General features: G+C 42.9%; 1 protein-coding gene and 1 long non-coding RNA gene across 5 annotated transcripts; one reads left to right on the top strand and one right to left on the bottom strand.

Moving 5' to 3' along the window:
- Window positions 1-1,499: 1,499 nt before the first annotated feature.
- ZRANB2 (zinc finger RANBP2-type containing 2) lies at window positions 1,500-17,126 on the top strand. Of its 4 annotated transcripts, XM_040564958.1 has the most exons (12): window positions 1,500-1,712; window positions 1,810-1,862; window positions 2,001-2,109; window positions 3,649-3,731; window positions 5,160-5,236; window positions 5,815-5,952; window positions 6,377-6,549; window positions 8,924-9,010; window positions 10,793-10,957; window positions 11,494-11,543; window positions 16,291-16,396; window positions 17,006-17,126. In XM_040564958.1, exons 1-11 carry the CDS (start codon window positions 1,657-1,659, stop codon window positions 16,377-16,379), a joined length of 1,080 nt encoding a protein of 359 aa, XP_040420892.1. In that variant the 5' UTR covers window positions 1,500-1,656; the 3' UTR covers window positions 16,380-16,396; window positions 17,006-17,126. The 4 variants fall into 4 exon arrangements, with proteins under 4 accessions (XP_040420892.1, XP_040420893.1, XP_040420890.1 ...); XM_040564956.1 differs by having other exon boundaries at window positions 1,558-1,712; window positions 1,810-2,109; XM_040564959.1 differs by lacking the exons at window positions 16,291-16,396; window positions 17,006-17,126 and having other exon boundaries at window positions 11,494-13,310.
- On the bottom strand, window positions 11,226-17,161 carry LOC121073714. The gene is made up of 3 exons (XR_005821904.1): window positions 17,006-17,161; window positions 16,291-16,396; window positions 11,226-11,543 (listed from the first exon to the last, which is right to left on the bottom strand). It is a non-coding gene; the product is annotated as an uncharacterized LOC121073714 (long non-coding RNA).
- Between the last annotated feature and the right edge of the window lie 304 nt (window positions 17,162-17,465).

Raw genomic sequence — 17,465 nt, 5'->3', positions numbered from 1 at the left:
ATTAGGAACAAATTCCTGTCCTCGAAATTACTGATAAGGGATCTTCTTTAATGACCTGAACAGCACGAGCATTTTGTCATTCACGACAGAGAGGTATCCTCCATGCTCATTTTAAATTTTGTTCTGTTGAAGTCAACCCTTGTATCTGCACAGAAGCCACCCGAAAGCAGTGAAATCCGAGCAGGCTCAGTCCATCCTTCAGTGCTTCTGCAGACACCAACCTGAGAGAGACCCAAATTCTGAGTGTTGTGGTGGACTCACAAACAGCGACTTCAACGGGAAACCACGAGTTCCAAGCAGCGTCTTTCCTAAGCACGTTAAAGTTCAATCCACTTCTTACTGAGGTGACCAGATACTGATTTTCTTCTAACACGCTAGTTTTGGACAAGTTTTTCTGGACAAGTTTTTTAAAAAGTAAAAGAACATTACAGGTGAATAAAACCTTCCATCACACATTAGTTTATTCTGTAGATCTGGATGCTTTGTGTTTCCCTGACATTACACCGTATGACTGACGCTCCTGTTACTTCTGAAAGGCACTTTCCCGAAGGTACCTGGGAATGAACGGACTTCCTGGGGCCAGTTTCTGGTTTCGGTTACTGCTCTTATCCCCCTGATGTAAGCAGAGCCTCGCCTGAGCAGCGGGGCAGTGCCAGGAGGCGGTGGAGGACTCTGGCTCGCAGGAGGTCTGGGTGCAGACACTACTGCATGGTCTGGATGCAGACATGTCCCGTGTGGCCTGGATGCCCCTTGCCACTTCACGTCCCACAGCATGCGCAAGTCAGAGAGAATCCTGCATTCAGAACCCGCGTGGTGACAGTGACGCTTTTATTTATTTGTTTGTTTGTTTATTTATTTATTGGGGGGATAGATTTATCTACGTATTAATATTTAAACCCCTGAATTCCACAAAAGCAGGCCTCTGACTCCCTAAGGGAACGGGGAACCGCGCGTTCCCGCAGTGCCACCTGCCGTGCCGCGGGCACCCTGCGGTGGCGGCCGTGACTCCTCCCGGCTCTGGGGGCAGCACCGCATCCTCCGGACTGCGTCAAGTTTGGTATTTACTTCGTGTTAAAGATCTGGGCTGACAAAGCGGCCAAAGACGACTTTTTGCCGTCTATCGCGGTGCTGGGACTGCGGTAATTCTTTTGGGCTTGGGCTGATAATTCAGTGCCGTAAGGGCACGTCGCTTTGGGAAATAAATCACCGAGGTGTTAAACTCTGCCGGCTGCGCTGCCTGTCAGCGCGGTGCCACTCCTTAGGCCGCGTACAGCCAAAAAACGGAATTTAAGTGCTTGGGTCTGACTCAGTTTCGTAAACACAGGGACCGGGGAGCTCGGCCCGGGGAGCTCCGCAGCACCGCAGCGGCCGCCACCGCGCTGAGGGCCGCGCAGCCTCACAGCCCCGCCAGCCCCGCCGTGCGCATGCGCGGCGGGCGGCCGGCAGGCAGCCCTCCGGCCCGCTGGGGGCGCGCCTCCCTCTCGCCCTCTCCCCGCGGCCGCGCTGAGGCGGCCGGGCCGGTGCCTGAGCGAAATCCCGCCCGGCGGCCGCCCGGCTCGCTGCGGCAGCGGGGTGCAGGCGCTGCGGGGCAGCCCGCGCGGAGCAGGGCCCCGGCCCTTCCCCCCCGTCCTCCCGCGGCTCGGCGGCGGCCCCAAGATGTCGACCAAGAATTTCCGCGTGAGCGACGGGGACTGGATCTGCCCCGACAAGAAGTGAGCGGGCCGGGACGGGACCGGGACGGGACCGGGGGTGGGGGGGGCGGCGAGGCGAGGCGAGGCGGGGCCCGTGTCACCGTGTGCTCCTCCGCAGGTGCGGGAACGTGAACTTCGCGAGGAGAACCAGCTGCAACCGCTGCGGGAGAGGTGAGCGGCACGGCCCGGCCCGGCCCCTCACGGCCCCTCACGGCCCCTCACGGCCCCTCACGGCCCCTCACGGCCCGGTGCCGCCGGGACGTGCCCGCGATGGGTGTGTGTGTGTGTGCGTGTGTTGGTGTGTTGCAGAGAAAACCACCGAAGCCAAGATGATGAAGGCCGGGGGCACGGAGATCGGGAAGACGCTGGCGGAGAAGAGCCGCGGCCTCTTCAGCGCCAACGACTGGCAGTGCAAAACGTACGGGCCCTGAAAACGGCACGGGGGGGGGGGCGCCGGGACCGCGCACGGCGGTGTATTGAGGTCTGTCAGGGTAAGGGTGGCGGTACGGGTGGGAACAGAGCGACCAGAGCCTCCGGGCCTTCCACGGGAAGGGCTTTGCCCTGGGGACAGCGTTCCCTTTTGTTTGGCGGGCAGCAGGTATTTGATTAACGGGACTGGGGAAAGGTTAAAAAATCAGGGCTAGAAAAGTAAAGTTCATATTTTTGTCAGGTAAGTCAGGACACGTCGCGGGTTTGGAACAAACAGATGATAGAAGTAACACCTACGCTGTATTTTAGTAGTTTATTTCCAATAGTCACTAAATACTTTATGAGTAAAGCTTAGCACAGAGTTAAATTCATAGCTGATATCGGAAGTCATCACTTGAGAATGTGAAGGTCTACGTTAGCAAAGGACTGCCTTCGTAAAATACTTCAGGGGTTTGGGGGTCTTTTTGTTTGAAAGGAGCCACCAGATTTTCTGGAGGGCTTTGAAGGATTTGGGGTTTTGCTAGTTGACTGAGCTTTCTGAGCTTTTTAACCAGTGAAACCTGGCTGGGTTTTCTTCCCAGCTTGCGTTTGCTGCAACCCAAACACAATTTTACCTCAATAAAGCAGAGTGCCAGTGATGAGCAAAAGCCCTTGCACGTGTTGGTGCAGCAGGCTGTTTCAGACCGTAAGAAAATAGAAGAGACCCACGTCTGTACATCCGTTTGGCAGTCTTACGGTGACCGAGCGTGCAGGTAGCACCTCTGCACAGTGCGTCCTGAGTGTGCAGGCAGGGTGACGGGGACAACGGGCAGTCCGTGTGCAGGGATAACCAGCAGTCACCCGTTCTGTCAGCGCTTGGCTCTGTTCAGTCTGGCGGTTCTGTAGCGTGAGACCAGCACGCCTCACTGAGGGAGTCCGCTCGATGGCACGTTCCAGGGCTGCTGCCCCTCCAGGTTTGGGGGAGGCCAGGCTGCCTCGTGGACCACCTGCTCTGCTCTTTGGGATTGAGCGGTGTCCCGGTGATAGGCTTACGGGTGGCTGGAGTGTGAGTGGCTCTCAAGTGCGCTGTAAGATAGCAGTGCAGTAACGGAGGTGTGTAAGTGCAGCTGTGCTGCAGTGGGTGATGAGGCCTGCTTATAAGTATTATTCCCCTGGAATATCTCTTCAGGTTTTACGTCAGGTAAAATATAACTTAAATTATGTGTTAACAAAGTTTGGACAGTCTCGCTTCCGTTACCTTATCTGCCCGTTAGTTTTAATTCTTTCCCCATGATTTGTCAAGTGCAGTCCTCACCGTCCTGTCACCTTCATGCTGGCAAAATACCCACGAGCTCTCACAGTTCTGTAGTTCTGTCTTGGTGACTGTTGGCCCAAGAGTTGCCTGTGCTGTGTTAGTGACTGCGAATCACTGCTGAAACTTGGCAGATAGATTATTATGATTTCTTGAAGCGTTGCCTTAACACTTAAGCTTTATAATTTGAAATAAAATGTTTCTTATTTATGCTTTGGTTTTTTTCCCCCTCTGAAGATGTGGTAACGTGAACTGGGCCAGAAGATCAGAATGTAATATGTGTAACACTCCCAAGTATGCTAAGTTGGAGGAACGGACAGGTAAGCTGTAGGTGGCTTTAAAATACTCGAATTACTGTAAGAAATTCCTTTTTATAAATCAATATAATTTAATCAAAGGGACTGTTTTCATGGTAGGACTAGCAAAATTGAATAATCTTTTGTATGTAAACAAATCTGTAGGTTCTTACACTTTTAGTAGCGTAGAAAATTGAGTATGTGATGGTTATGTTTGGAAGGTCATCAAACGTTTGCTTTAAACCACCACAATATTTGATTTTGATTCTGAAGAGTTTGGAAGGAGTAATGCAGTATTTTCCTAACCTCGAAGAAGTCTAGTATATACTGTGCCTGTCTACAGAGGACTCTGCAGTCACAAGAACAGTGTTTCAAGGCCTTACAGCTCAGACTGTATTTTTTAATGAGGCTGGAAGTCTGGTCACACTGATGCATTTTAAGTTCCTTCTGCATTAACAATGAAGCCGAGCAGTGACTAGAACGGAGGATATCCTTGTGGGGTCATAACTGTTCGTAGTGTTACCACTGTAAATGGGATCAGGCAGTGAGTATAATGCATAGATTATAACATTAAAGCATAAAAATAAAAAAGCTCGGAGAAGAGCACAGAGCTTATTATTTAAAAAGAATACTTCTAAATTTCTTTCGAGTTCTGGTATCCTTCAGAGTAAGTTTGTGGTTGTGTACATCACGCGCAGCATGTCGCGGGTACCTGCAGCAAGTTACAGGCTTAGCTGAAATTGAAATGAGTCGTTTGAGTTTTCCACTTGCCTTATGAAAAGGAATAGCGAGTTTCTTAAGGGAATTGGCAGTTGTGCAATTCAAAGCAACCACAGGACGTTTTTTTTCTTACTGCTCCCTGAGGGTCTGTATTCGGCGTCGTGTCCCAGAACAGTTGCAGTAAGGCAGCGGACCGGGGTGCCCAGAAGCCGCGAGGGAGCTGCCTGTGGGAAAGGGGCTTTGGCAGCACCAGCAGTGGGAGAGCAGCTAGCGAGCGTTGCCCTCACCTCTGCAGCTGGCCGCTTTCCTGAGCCTGCGGCTTGCCGCCGTCACAGGGGGCGTTGGGCTTCGAGGGCAGCAGCCTTCGGTCAGGCCCCTGGAGGTGTTCTGGTGCTTCCCCACGCCAAGCAGCTGTCAGGTGCTGCAGCCCTGCCGTGGCTCTTCTGTGGAATCGGTTGCTCAGCAGGGCTATAATCCTGACTTACTCGTTTTCATTCTTTTCAATGCTGTTACATCTCTGTTTATGTGATTTAATCCGTTTTCTCAATTAGGTTTCTCAGAAAGTATTTGTAATAGGTGTGTGGGAACAACTCATGTTCTTCTGGAGATCACACTGCATTCTCGTGGCATATATTTATAAAGCCACTGAAGCCACTTATTCTAAAGCTTGTGCTTAATGTAGCTGAATTTGGCGCAGCACAAGAGCTTGTCTTATTTTACCACTTTTTAAAGGATACGGAGGAGGATTTAATGAACGAGAGAATGTTGAATACATAGAACGTGAAGAATCAGATGGGGAGTATGACGAGGTAAGCTGAGGCACATGCGTTACTGTGGAGAGACACGTATCGCGTGGCTTGTGTTGAGGATGTGTGTGTTTACATTTGTGTTCCTGATGGGGGAAAATGCCAGTCAGGAATACCTCGTGATGCATCTCTGCCAAACGCTCAAGTGTAAAAGCTGTGAACTGAAAGCGAGTGCATCTATGTTGTCTTCTGGGGGCTACAAAATGAGAATCGGTTCAAGTTAAACTGCTACAAGCTGTGTTCATTAATGTGCTTAAGGAGTTGGTTTCAGGGTAATGCATGCTGTTTTCGGATACATTCAATGTTGTTTTTATAAAGATATAAACACAAATGTAACAATAACTCTTTGTTAAAATTGGATTTCCATTAATCTTGTCTGGAGGTACTAATCGTATCTGACAAACATCTCTTAAAATTTTCTTGTTGCTAATTGATATTTCCTCCTGCTTCTCCTTTCCCTTGAATAATATCTCATTTAAAATTGATGTGCATTTATTTTCTCATAGAAGAAGTCTTATCAAAAAATACGAGTTGGAAATGATTTTTCATAAGTGATATTCTAATGGAATGAAATTTCTTAGTTTGGTCGCAAAAAGAAAAAGTACAGAGGAAAGCCAGTTGGTCCTGCATCTATCCTGAAGGAAGTAGAAGATAAGGAATCGGAAGGGGAAGATGAGGAGGATGAGGATGAAGATCTTTCCAAATATAAATTGGATGAGGTAGTGTCATTTTTTGTTTGTTTTATTTTGTTGCTAGCAAATTTTTAATGACTACTATAGTGTTGTTTAGTAGTAGGTAAAGTTTGGCATAAGGGGAATGTTCCTGAAGTTTACTTACAGCCTTTTAAAATTACTTCATAAAATGAAACTTCCTTAAATAATATAAAATGGGATAGTGAAGACTTCAAATGTTTGTTTGCAGTCTTTTTATTATTCTGTTTTGAAACGTAAATTTTCAGTCCCTCTACTGTATAACTTTTTAGATCTCATTAAGCGCACTTGAGGCCTCATTTAATGCCCTAAGAACAATATTTTCAAAGGTTGAACTAAACACCAAATAAAACATACAGGTTATGTTAAGAAAAAAGTGACAAACCCAATAAAAGTATTTCTTAGGTATTTCTTGAATGTCTGAATTTTTCAGGATGAGGATGAAGATGATGCTGACCTCTCAAAATATAATCTTGATGCCAGTGAAGAAGAGGACACTAATAAGAAAAAGAAATCCAATAGGCGCAGTCGTTCTAAGTCCCGATCCTCCCACTCACGATCTTCATCGCGCTCATCCTCTCATTCAAGCTCAAGGTCTAGGTCCAGGTAAACGGGTACAGGTCAAGGGTAACGCCAGGCAAAATGTCAGTATCTAACTTCTCTATTTACTTTTTTTTGATTGCCTTACAGTTTTAGTTTAATAATGTTAACAATTTTATGTACACGACTTACAGAGGTAGACGATGTTCTGTTCTGGCCTTCTGTTGATCCTCAGTAAGAAGGCTTTTTGTATCTTGCTGCTTTTAGTGAATTAAGCTGGTATTTCAATTGAATTCTTCAAGTGTTTTTTCTAAACTTTTCAGTTTTATTTTTAGGGTTGTTGACCGTAAGTGGTTCAATGGTTGTGCTTGTTTTCAGTAATATTGAGCGGAGGTGTTGAACAGTGGATCAGATGGGTGGGATTGTTAAAGAAGGAAGTAGCAGAAGAGGGCAGCGATGCAGTCCAGACAGACTCAGTGAAAGGACAGAATGGAAGTTATCCTGGAAATCAAAACAAGAAACTTGAACTTAATTTGATGGGAAGCAGTAAAGCTTTCAATACAGTGGCAGTGCTGTCAGAGTAACTCTAAAGTCTTATTTAAAAAAAAAAATCCTGATGTGGGTGGTGAGACAGTAGAATAGGTTGCCCAAAGAGGTTGTGCGTGCCCCATCCCTGGAAGTGTTCAAAGTCAGGTTGGATGGGGCTTTGGGCAACCTGATGTAGTGAAAGATTGGACTAGATGATCTTTAAAGGTTGCTTCCAACCCAAACCATTCTGTGATTCTATGATTTTGGTCATGGGGTCCCAAAAAATGTCTGCTGGGTAGATTCAAGAGTTCACTTTGTTTAAATTTAGTAACACATGAGCAGTTCAATAATTTTTTTTGGAATCACATCACGTGAAGCCTGTTACAGCTTTTCAGCTGCCTTACAACTAATACAGTGATGATACTGATAGGTTTCAGACCAAATTGGTGCTAGCTCATCGTAAACATCATATACATAAAGTTCAGGTTTCTTCTAATCTTTGTAGCTTTGTAACTGCACCTCTCAGTTCTGACTGCTCTGATTGCTGCCCAAATTCTTCAGACCTTCATACTAACCAGGTGTCAGCTACTCTCTCCCTTCTGTCTTTCTCCACATTGTTATCATGCTTTTTTTCATGCTAACTCCTCTGTGAGATATGTTCTTAAAAATACCTGTTTTCACCCTCCCTACTCACTCAAATGCCTCCTTGAGACTAGTAGTTGCCATATGGTTCTGTGGAGGAGCATTTTGAATAACACTGAGCTGACTGGCTGTTAGCTATTTTTGTGGATAAAGTGAGATGTGTAGGACGATCCCTCACTTCTGAGGAAGTATTGTCCCACATGAGGACATAAATGCAGCCTGTACTGGCTGCAGAGAGTGCAGCTCTTAGGTTTAGGGGTGGGAAAGTCAAAGAAGGCAGAAGAGGTAGTTTCATATGGCCATAACCTCATTCATGACTCCAAAATGTTAACACCTAACTAAAAAGTAGTTTCAGTTGACTGAAATCTGCTAGGGAACTTTCAACTCTCTGCTGTGCTTCTAGTTACAGATAATTCACTGGCAGAATCAGTTGCTATTTATGGATAGTTTTCTGTGGGTTTGGTTTTCTTTTTTTTCCAACTTTAAGTATATTTTTCTAGTTAGAAAGCAAGCATTCATACTGCTTTTGTTTGGTAAAGTGAAATGAAAAAGACGTGGTAACAATATAAACCGGGAGATTGACAGCACGTGTATTTTGCCTGAAAAGATTATTAGAATGTGCTTCTTTTTACAGCTGTTACTGTTACAACAAGTCTCCTGCCGTTTTTACATATTCATTGTGGTTTGTGCTTTAAAGAAACTCCATCAACATGACAAATTTGAAGACATCTAAGTAGTTACGAGTAGTGTTAGACCTGTCTGTATTTTAGCCAAGAGTTAACTACTGTTTGATTTTTAATGCAGGAGAAAATCGCGGCAAAAACTGAGAATTGTTTACAGAATGCTTGTGAGAACTGTCTTGGGGAAAACTTGAGTTCCAATACTCTTAATCTAATCTGCTTTTCAAGGAAAATGGTGGTTTCCAATTAAAGCACAAACTAAAAGTTCAGGCGTTGATTTCATGAAATAATTAATGGTTGTGCAGTTGTTTGATTCATTTTCCAAAACAGCTGCAACCCTGTTTAATGTTTGTGCTTTGTTTTAGGAAACATAATAAAAAGCTGACTTCTCTAAATTTTTGAATGCACCATCTTACTATGTTAAAGTTACTGTTACCAAATATAACATGTCGGGAGGTAGGGCGCAGTTGTCACTCCTGTAGTGAATCTAGCCCTTGTTGTCTTTGCGTAGTTGTCTCTGCTGCTACCACTAGCAGTTACTCTGCTAAATAAAAGTCAGATACTGGAAAAAGTCTTCTGTGTTGTTTCAGGTCCCATTCAAGAAGTTCTTCCAGTTCCAGATCAAGATCTCGTTCCAGTTCCAGAGAACACTCTAGATCTCGTGGGTCGAAATCAAGGTGAATGAGGTAGCACTCTCTCCTTGCAGAGAGAAAAAAGGGCGGAAGAACCAACCACTTGTTTATTTCATCGTAACATTATGCTGGTCAAAAAACATTAACTCATTTTTATCTTGGAAATCAGAATTCCTGGGGTCTCGTCACAAGATTGTTACCACTACAGATGTGTTTCATGAGAATGCGAGGTTTTGTTTGAAGAGTTTAAGTCTGATCTAAGCTAGACGAGTGGACGCCACAGATCTTCACTTTGAAGGAAGAAGAATCTGAATGCATGTTTACTTGCTTCAGTAATTTTTGCTGTTTCCACTTGGGCTACTTGATGTGGAAGAACATCAGAAAATATGCTATGCTTCTATTTTTGTGTGTAGCGATAACTTAATTTCCACTAGATAGTGCAGCCGTTATCTTTATAAATGTGGGGGGAATGTATAAAAATGTTGGACAGTAAATCACGTGAAGCTGACAGGAGCTTGAGCTAGCTGACATTTCCCGTAGAGCAGATACTGCACTGCGCGGGAGAGAGTAAGTAACAGAAGCCTTATACGTTCCTTGAGGTGTCCTTGCAGTCATCCCGTTGCTAGGACTATCCTTTTGCAGTGAAATGAAGATTGCTCCCATCTCCATGCGTGTAAGAATCTTAAAACTGTAAAGTAAGGAAAAGAAATGGGAGTTGAGAAGACTGATCACAAATGGTGCCGCTGCTCTTTGGTGGCAAAAACATTCCCTGGCTGTTCACATGAGGTTCAGTGTCAGATGGAGTCGGTGCTTTTAGGAACGTAAGAGTGCCCGTGCCCCAGTAGACCCAGTAGATGCTGAAGGCTCGTCAGCTGAGCTGGGTTATTTGCTTGTACCACGCAGCATCCACCGAGTGTCCTCAGTGCATTAGCTTGCTGGAAATAGGACTGCTTCGTTATTTACAATGAGAACCCTGGAAGTATTTTACCAACAACATGCACTCTGTTTTTTTATTCATTTTTGTTTTTTATTCTTTTTTTTGTAAAAAGTTCTATCCAGCTTACTGAAGAAAGTCTTGTTAGGTACTTTTATATAACTTATATAATTTCAGAATTATGCTTTAGGACTTTCTAGCTCTGTTACATTTTCCAGAAGTGTGATTTTTCTTTTTTCTTATTTTTAGATAACAAACTTGATTTTTAAGTGCTTGTAAGTGAAGCTGGTTCATCTTTTTTAAATGCCCAAATGACTGTATGCTAAGGTTATTTTTTAATATTTTGGTTTTGGAAAGTCTTACTATCTACCCAGATTTATTCTGAGTTTTGTAAATATTCCTTCTGAGGGTTTTTCCCTGCTCTAGTAAGATGAAGGCTACTTTACAATTAAAGTTCCATTGTGAAATATCCTTTAATATGAAGCAAAACATGGTTAAATCGGTACGTGATTTTCACACCGTTTTGTTTTTGTGAATGTAACTACTGAGGAAGGTCCTTATATAGGCTGTCTCCTGTCCCAGTCTCCCATTGCTTGTTTGTCCCATTGCATAGTACTGATGAATGCTGGAAAGAGGTTTCCCAACCATTGGTGGTCTGCGTATCAAGAAACGCTATATTTAGCAAAATTTATTAAGAGAGCTACTACGGCAGTAGAAGTTTTTATTGGCAATTAACTAAGGAGTAAGTATTAAAGCATCCACAAACTTCTTTTGATAAAACACCGATGTATATATAGTAGTGAGTCTTCATGAGAACTGTCTCTTTTTGTTCTTTCTTTGTTCTTTCTGTATTATACCAGAATTAAATCTGATTTATTTCTTAATCAATAAAGATCCAGCTCCAGGTCCTACAGGGGGTCTTCAACCCCAAGAAAAAGATCTTACTCAAGCTCTCGTTCGTCGTCATCCCCCGAGAGAAGCAAGAAGCGAAGTCGTTCTAGATCTTCTTCATCTGGTGATCGCAAAAAAAGACGATCGAGATCACGGTCACCCGAAAGGTTTGGGTTTATGTAGAATAAGAATGGGTGTATTTAAATGTGTGATTTTTTTTTTTTTTCTGAAGAACTGAGTTTCACTGGGAAACAACTGAATCTGAGCAGTTACTTTGATATTAAAAGTAGTTTTCTCACTTTCCCTATTCTATTACTTCATATTAAAACCTGTAATTGCGCTTTTTTCCCCCTCCCTCTCCAATGAAACTTCTCCTGTTAGGAATGTGTTCCACAGAAAGACTTGGGTCACCATTCTTTCAGTGTGTGAAAGTGTTAATGTGTACGTTATTGATTTATTTTCCTAAGTAAATATTGCATTTAGAAGTTGTTTTCTACTTTCAATATTAAACTTACTGTACATTTTTAGTATTAAATTCATATTCATAAGCTTAAAGTGGTGTAAAGTTATCTTTATATTCTGATAAGGCCCCTATCAAATATACTTGGCTTCCAGCTATTATAGGATACAGACTACTCAAAGTGGATGTTAAAATTGATTTCAACTTATTTCTTTGCATGCTTTCTCCATTTATATCTTACAGACGCTGCAGATCATCATCTGGATCTTCCCATTCTGGTTCCCGTACAAGTTCTAAAAAGAAATAATGTATTAAGTCACATTAAAAAAAAAATCCAGTCAGTGCATGAGACATTTTTAAGAAGTCGGTGTCTTACTTGGTCAGAAGTGCTAAATCTGCTAGTAGAGGTGCATGTCTGTCCTTGCTTTCTGGAAAACTGCAGCTTTGTTCATTCATGAAACAAAAAGTGAGATAGCATTTTAAGCCATAAACTCCCTAGAGGAGGTGTGAAGTTTTTTGGGTTTTGTTTGTTGTTTTGGTTTTTGGAGTAAGGTTTTTTTATCATTATCTTGAAAGATTCAGTTACTTGATTTCTGGCGCTCTTACGTATGAGCAATTGTGGGTTGGATATGTTCAAATGCAACTCTGCTCTTCATGTGGCAATTAAAAAAAGTATCTGAGGATATCGGAGGAACCCATGAACTTTCTGCATCCAGCTCCTTGTTTGATGTAGCTCTTACGGGACCACAAAAGATTAGTGTAGCGGTAGGGCTGTTGTTGCCTGTTGGATCAAAGTAGTGAGCTCTTTAGGTCGAAGTATTTTTTGTTTTTCCGTGTTTAAGTAAAAGTGTAGATCAATGCCCCCCTCTTTCTCTTCTGCTCAGTGCAGAACAGCTATTAAGTACGCAGCCCATCGTACAGTTCTGTTGAGTGAAATGGACTTCATTCCTTCAAGGCGAGGATGTTTGAGGCGTGGGGCGCTATCCTCTCCACTGCTCAAGTCTCTTAGCTGCCAGTGCCTGTCTCTGTAGAAACTGTTCGCTGCAGTCAGCAAAGTGCACTTTCTGCAGCTGGTACTGGCTGCAGTATTTTCACATGCATGGATCCTGGACTTTGCGATCCTTTCTTACAAAAGGATCGTGTAGGAGCTACTCTTGAGGAGGAATATGGAACTAGCTTCTTGGAATCAAGTGAAGTTTCTGCAGGCCATCTGTAAAATTCATTTTCGGCAGACAAATTTTCAAGGTATCTGAATTTTATTTATATTTAAAAATGAAAATTAATAAACTGTAGAAAGTTCTGACATCTTAAATGTGTTCTTCATCAATCACTCTTTTTCCCTTAAATGTTTAATTTATGGCTTAAAATGCTTTATGGAATTTATTTTACTAGTAATATCACATTAAAACTTGGTCTCTCTTGAGCTCCGTTTGATTAAGAAAGGTTTAAGTATCTTCAGTGCCATCGCAAGGTAAGTATGCTAAGGAAAATTATTCTTTTTAAGGAAGCAAACAGCAATATATCTACAAGTATTTCAATTGTAAAACTTAAAACCCATAGTTGACAGCTGATTTTTAAAATGAACTGCACCAAAACAAACGGAGCAAAACTAAAAACTGCATTCTGCTTTTTTTTTTAAAGACACTTCTTTTGGACTGTTATATAAGCAACATGTTTTTTGGTGTAGAAATATTTTGATAATCTTTTTGCAGAAAAAAAAGCCCTGCAATTTCTTCTTTAATGCTTTCTTGATAACTAACTTCCATGCTAAATGTGTGTAGATTGCACAAGAGCAGGTTAGTCTTGTAACTGTGCCTCTGACAACTTTAAAGTCCAACTACTAAAGTGTAAAAATCAGATCTAATAGATGCTATGTTGTTACCCCTTAGTTTTTTTCTTGTGCTTTGTATTAAAATTGTTGCTGTACTTAACAGATGAAAATTTTTAAATTTAGCAAGCGATAGCCTACAGACAAAGGAAAATTATGGTTTCATTTGGCTTAGATGAAATGTAAAGCAAAATGATTCTGTAGACGAGTGTAAATAAAACCTGTGAGTCAACTATGTAGTGAGTGCTTTTTCTTAGACACACAAGCAAATCTTTCTTTATAACTTACACTAGTGATTTTTTCTGCTACTGCAGTGCAGGAAGGACAATGTGTCCACTTGCCACATGCATCATAAACTTTCAGATTGCTGAAAGTACTAAAAATAATTTTGGAATTAAGCAACATGTTTAAAATATTTTTCTGAAATTTCAAGATACTTGGTATGTATTCCATAGCTTCAGAAAATTTTTAGAGGAAACAATGTTTGAATTATTTTGATTACTACAGTTTGAAATACAAAGGCACAGCAACTGTGGAAGTCCTTCCTGCCTGTTACAAATTTAGTTGCCAAATTGGGAAATAAATGACTGATCGTGGCCCACCTCTGATGAAACACAAAGCTAGGTTAGGCTCAGGCTGTAAAAAAAAAAAAAAAAAGTGTGGTGTTTGCTTTTTGGTTGTTGGCTTTGTTTTCCTTAGTTGTTCTTGTTGGGATTTTTTGAAGGTTGGGAACTACCCTTGGTGGCCTAGCAGTAAATTTTTTTGTAAGCTCCCCTTGCCCAGCGTTTAGCCCTTAGGACCAGATGAATCGATGCCTATGGAAATAAGCAGGTATTTCTGTGAAGCTTCATCAAAGACCAGTGACGTTTGTAATGGGCAGGGAGGCCAGGTTTTGATTAGGTTAAGTTTAGTTCTAATGCGTTTTTCTAAGAATTAAATGCTATCATGAATTGTAATGTTGTTTTTCGTGTAAGCATTCTTCTGTAGTAATTGAAAGCTAGAAAGTAAGTCATAAAAAAAACTAATTTTATTCAGTTTGGCAATACAGTAAAATCCACTACTTTAAAATCTTTGTCCTTTTAATAGTCTAAATTCAGGTAGTCCGTTAATACCAAGCATTACAGTGTACAAGTTGGTGCATCTTAGAGCGAGATTGTTTAACTTCTGCACCAGGTAACTAACTCCTGTACACTCATGTCCAGTACAAGTAATTATCATGGACTACCTGAGATTAAGCAGTTGTTCTGTGGGGTCTTATTTCACAATATCTTCCTTTAGGAAGGACAAAGATCAAGTCCTTTTCTAGTCAAATGCCAGATGAGTCACTAAGATCCTAATGTGAATGTTCTTACACAGTCTGAAAAGATAAACTTTAAATGGCAGAAGACTGAACCAGATGGATGTTTTAATTATGCCATGGATTTTTGACTGGTGTTACGTGCATCACCCTCTCTGCATTAAGTCTCACTGCCACCCTTTCAAAACTGAGGTTCTCAAAAGGCTGCTGAATGATCCAGTCTGTAACACGAAGATCGTGCACAGCCAGCCCAGCGTCTGCTGCTAACTCATGGAGACTGAGTGGGAGCATGTGGCGTGGAAGCTGTGTGATGCTTCATCTTTGATCACTTCCTTACCTTGCAAACTTAGGTGTTTGAACAATAAGCACTATTATATTGATCCAGAAACTTCAGTGCCTGTCCTTGATGCTGCTTGGTGGTGTGTGTAGACATCAGCAGGTACATCGTTTACAGATGGGCTACTACAAAGACCAGACCTCCCTCCAAAACATTTGAAGCTCAGAGTCCTCTTACACATGGGGGTGTCTCTGCGTTCATGGCAATGCCTCAGGGTCAACCCGTCCCTGCCATTTATTCCTATCTGAGGAGTTTCTGTGTTAGGGACGTTATCTCTGCTTGAATTTCTCTGCTATAGCTTTCACATGCTTATGGGGAAGGAAGTCAGTGGTTTGTTGGTGTTTGTTTTTTGTTTTTGAAATAAATTTCATTATTTGTTCTTGGAGCATTAATGAAAAAATTATCACTGGTTATAGAATTTCCTGGATGGGATCCTTTAACATAAAGGATTTTTTGTTCTTTAATCACAAGTAACATGAGCTAATAGGGTGTCTGTTTTGGCTTTCTTAAGTGCAAGAGTGCAGATAATTGTACAAACTTTTCCAAAATTTGGACAAGGGAGCAACAGGACAGAGTGATGAGTTCAAGTATGATGACAGATTTGAGCAAGTCTTGTGCAACTTACTAGCTCTACCTGTTCTACCATTATCAAAATGAGTTGTATTTTTATTGGAAAAAGGATGCTTACATGTTTGGGGAAAAAAAAAATAATCTGTGGAGTGCTTCATACTTAGTTTGGAAAAATAGAAATGATACTCTGGTGCTTTTTCATGGTTATGGACCCCATCCAGAAATAACACACAACTAAGCTAGCAGGGAACATTTCCACTGTAAAACTGAGGGACATGAATATAAAGCACAGTATCAAATGATGGCATAAGAATTTTCCAAAGGGCTGGGGGGGGGGGGGGGGACGGACAGACAGAAAATACATGCTGAACTCACAGAAGCACCAAAAACTCAATGTCCAAATGAAAAAGGGGGGGGGGGGGAGAATATATTTTCCCTCACGCTTTTGCAGACTTTCTACTTTAGGCTGTTTACCTCCCATTTTAGTGTCAGTATTGTTCCCAGCTCTGGATTATTTTGCAAATGACATTCTTCTATCATACATCTGTGATACTATAGTCTGGTTTCCTTCCTTTAAGGACAGATTGTTCTGCACGTCCTAGAAAGCATTGAATTAACAAAGAAACCACAGCTCAATAATTGATAAAGAAACCCATCATTTCTAGTAAGGTTCTTATCTATTAGAAATGTGACTCTTCCCAGTTCATGATTTGGCCTTCGTCGTGCACACTTGATCATACAAAGTAAAACCTGACTGAGTAGGGCAGTATTTTAGGCTGAGCTTTGTTAATAGCACTTGTAATCTATAAAACTCTTAAAACCGCTTTAAACTGTTAACTCTGCTTTGACAGGAACGATGAGTTAAATGAGTTACCTGTAGCTGACTATAGAGAACGAGACAGAGATTCCTGCTCATGAGCAAAGAAAATATTGTAACATGAAACGAGGCTATTTAACAACATCGGCGTCAGTTCTAACAAGGTGTAACAATATCTTCAGACATCCTACCAGCTTCAGAAAGTCTTGGCATCTTCAGCACATGCTCTCACAGCTTTCTGAGCTATCGATGTTCTCATCCACTTCAGCTGCTGTGTTAGCTCAGGATCTTGTCCAGCTAAAGAGAAAAAAAGACAAATCAAACTGAAGATGATCTGTCTGTGTGTACAAGAGACAGAAGAGTTCTCTTGGATTTTATGTTTGGATTTCATCGCTGTTTAATAGATTTGCTGGTGCATCTCTAAGCATGTAGTGCACCAAAAGAAGCAATTGCAGGACACTGTGGTACTGACGTTCACAGCATATAGTCATTTATAGTCTCAATTTGGAAGCGGGTTTATCACAGTACTACCACAAAACACTCCTAGTGTAGGTTGAAAGTAGTGACTGTATGGAATAATTTAGAAATGGTGGGAAAAAGAGCAAGAAAGGTTATAGGAATTTAGTATGGGAATTTAGTATGGATATAACACCGGAGACCCAACAAAACAGCTTTTGAGAGGAGGATAGGGCGCTGCTGGCAGCAGCAACAACCGATGCCAGATACAGGCAAGAGCCCAGATAATTCCAGCTCCAGCCTTGGTCAGGGAGAAAGGGAAGTAATTCAATTTCAGGTCACCAAAGAGCTGTTTGAACTGAGTCGGGTTTGAACCCGATGACACCGATCAGTGCCTCCGTGTACGGAAGCTGCCACGCTGCTGACCCGCGTGTTGGGAAAACCACTCACCCTCACCACCGGCGACTCCCTAAATCTGGACCAGGCGTTTGCCATCGCAAGGGGACGAGCGGGTATCAGCCGTGCCCCAGAACGTTTCAAGGGATCCTGCTGGGAGCGCTGACTTCATCTGCAAAAGAAATAACGAGAACCCGAAGTGGAAGCAGCGCACGGAGACCACGCTAGGGAAGGAAAACGCTCGGCTGCACGTCACACGAGAACAAGGTGAGCCCGAGCCATCCTCGGCTCCTGGAGGTTCAGCGGCACGGAAGGAAAAGCCGACGACCGATGCTCGCCGCCACACGCGTGCGGCACCGAGCCCCGGCGGGCAGGGCAGGGGCTGCTCGGGCTGCGGGCCTCGGGGCCCCGGGGACCGGCGCGGTCCGAGCGAGGGCTCCGCGCGGGGGAGCTGCAGCCGCGGGCAGGGGCAGCCCCGCACGCCGCAGGGGGCTCGGGGCCGGCCCGCCCGAGG

The sequence above is a fragment of the Cygnus olor genome, chromosome 8, assembly GCF_009769625.2.
Source record: "Cygnus olor isolate bCygOlo1 chromosome 8, bCygOlo1.pri.v2, whole genome shotgun sequence".
NCBI classification, from domain to species: domain Eukaryota; kingdom Metazoa; phylum Chordata; class Aves; order Anseriformes; family Anatidae; genus Cygnus; species Cygnus olor.
The sequence above is the reverse complement of the archived record's forward strand: the minus strand, read 5'-3'. Positions and strand labels throughout refer to the sequence as shown.